The 2,747-nt window shown below is 44.0% G+C and overlaps 1 protein-coding gene across 1 annotated transcript in view; it reads right to left on the bottom strand.

Moving 5' to 3' along the window:
• Window positions 1-2,747, bottom strand: part of Ptpn13 (protein tyrosine phosphatase non-receptor type 13) — a 135,208-nt gene that overhangs the window by 26,728 nt on the left and 105,733 nt on the right. The window contains exons 29-31 of the mRNA XM_028773694.1: window positions 1,891-2,049; window positions 473-644; window positions 166-376 (exon numbers count right to left, since the gene is read on the bottom strand). Of these exons, the coding sequence (XP_028629527.1) occupies window positions 166-376; window positions 473-644; window positions 1,891-2,049 (542 nt within the window). The remainder of the gene's footprint in view (window positions 1-165; window positions 377-472; window positions 645-1,890; window positions 2,050-2,747) is intronic.

Raw genomic sequence — 2,747 nt, forward strand, 5'->3', positions numbered from 1 at the left:
CATGCATACACACCCCCAAGGCTGTAAATGACTGTCCAGTACCTTGTGCTGTAGACTACTGCCCAGTGCCTTGTGTAGACATACACCCAAGGCTGTAGACTGCTGCCCAGTGCTTTATGCATGCATACATATACCCAAAACTGAAGACTACTCCCTAGTACCTACCTTGTTACTTTCAGCACCACTGAGGGAAGCGACAGGTCCAATGTCCTGTTTGCTTCTTCTAAGGTCATTCCTTGTGTGCTGACTCCGTTCACATAATGGATGATGTCTAACAGCTGGAGACTACCGTCAACAGCTGCAGCTGACCTTGGGTTGATATCACTAATATACACCACTCCATGTGGACTGCCGTGACCTCCAGAGAGGGAAAATCCTTCAAGGAACAGAAAACAATTATTCCTCAGTCGCAGGAATCTTACTTTTAATTATGCATGAAAGTCGTACTAAACAAAGCTTGTGCTTTTCTTACCTAACTCCTCTCCGTGGCATGTGACTGTAATGTCAGGCAGCAAATGGGGAAACACTGGCATCCTGGGTAACTCTAGAATCCGCCCAAGAACTAATCTGACTGCTTTGGGTGCGGCTCTTAGCAGATTCACGGCGTCGGTGTGGGTCATGTTTGTAACATCTGTGTCATTAACCTACAAAAGGAGAGAGAGGCAAGCTAAGGTTTGATTTTTGGAACAGGAAACATGATTATAACCTGTATTAGCCAGTAAGAGATTTATGGTGATGTAGTCTCTAATTTATTAGAGTCTTTTTCCCTGCCGAGATTAGAGACAATAATCAAGTCATTATGAACAATATAAAGTCACAAACAAATAAATGCATACTTCACTACCCTCTAGAATTTAAGAAACTTGCTGTCTCATGGATTTGAGAGACCCTGAAGAGATCAAAAGGACTTTCAGTTTAAGAAGTAGCTTACAGCAATTCCCGAGAATCTACGTATATAAATGCTGTAGTGGAGAATGATCTGCTCCCCTCCCTGCCTTCACATCCCACGTGCTGGGATTCCAAGTGGGTGCCACCCTGTTAGTTTTCTGTAGTGCTGTGGCTTGAGCCCGGGGCTCCGTACAAGCTATGCATGTACTACCAACTGAGCTACATTCCTAGTCGCCACCACCTTCTTTGGAGATAGGGTCTCATGCTGAGCTTGTTACACAGTCAAGAATGACCTTGTGTTCCTGATCCGACTGCCTCTATGCACCAAGTGCTGACACTCCAGGCATGTGCACTCTGCCTTCCTAATGCCTTTATTTTTAAAGTGGTGGGGAAAGAAAACACAAACCAGGGAAAAACTCAGCTTCCTTCCTTCCCCAGTGCTGACTTGCTTTTGGTCATGGCTATGGTCTGGATGTGGCTCACGTGTTAGAAGCTAGGTCCTCTGTGTGACAGGCAAGTGACTGACTAGACTAGAGGTGTGCCTGCAGAAGGAGTAGCAGGACTCCAGACTCTTTGGCATCCCTGAGATGTGATTTTTTTCCTCTCACAGAAGTATGATGCCTTCACTCGGGCTAGCTGCTGGTGCCATGTCTTTAAAGGTCCCACATACCATGAGATAACTAAACTCCTTTTCTTTTTAAAGTTAGCTTGTGTAAGGTATTGCATGATAGTAATAAAAAATAGATTAAGTCAGCCAGTCACACTGTAAGAATGTCTCCATTCCCCTTAATTGTCTCACTTTTTATTTTGAGCATCTGTGTCAACTGTGTGCCTGATGCCTGCAGAGACCAGGACTGGAGATATCTGGAACTGGAGATACCTGGAACTGGTTTACAGTTGTAAACCAACATGTTGGTACTGGGAATCAAACCCAGGTCCTCTGGAAGAGCAGCCCGTGCTCTTAAAGCACTGAGTCACTTCTCCGGCCCCTCAGTGTCTCACCTTTATAAGCCGGTCTCCAGGCTTTAGTCTTCCATCACCTTTGGCCGGATCCTGTATGACGTCATGGACATAACAACCAATACTCTGACTGCCTTTGGTTACTGTAAAACCCAGACTTCCTTTTTCCGATTTAACCAGGGTAATGAGAAGCTCTACTTCCTAGAGAAAGAACACAGATTGACTTAAAGTGTTCTCTTTCTCCCGTAGCAAACACACATGAGTATTGCTGCCCTTGGTTAAGAGACAAGAAAACCCAAATCTTAACTTGGCCAAGTGAGAAGTCTTCTCAACTTTAGATAGAAAGTTCCTTTCTTTCCAAGCATGTATATATATTGAAGTACAAAGTTATATGCTTGTCTCCAGTCTTTCCCTCCATCCTTCCTCCTCTCCCTCCTCCTCCTCCTTTCATCTTTTAAAAAACGTTTTTATATCTGGAAGAGCTAGGATTGGATCAAGAGCCTCATGCATACCAGGCAAGGGCTCTCCAGAGCGAGGCTTGCATGTCCAGGATAAACAAGGCAGCAAAGTGATGCCACTACGACAATCAAAGGCGACGTTTACAGAGGACTGTTTAGAAAAAACCTGTCATATTTTTAAACAACAGAGAGTGAGCCAGGAGACATAAAAGGAAGTTTTTGTTTGCTGCTACTTTTGTAAAAATATGAAGTACATGGATGATTGTGGATCACAGCTTCATTTATTAAGATGTGCAACAAACTCAAAATATTTTAGGGGAGGAGAAGGATGCTTGTGTGGCCCATGACAGTTTATTGCTACAAATGAAACTGAAAATGCTCAGATGAAGATGTACAACCACTCATCTTCCCTGTCTGTCTCTCTCTCTCTCTCTCTCTCTC

Source organism: Grammomys surdaster, unplaced genomic scaffold (assembly GCF_004785775.1).
Source record: "Grammomys surdaster isolate TR1022 unplaced genomic scaffold, NIH_TR_1.0 233, whole genome shotgun sequence".
In the NCBI taxonomy this organism is placed as follows: domain Eukaryota; kingdom Metazoa; phylum Chordata; class Mammalia; order Rodentia; family Muridae; genus Grammomys; species Grammomys surdaster.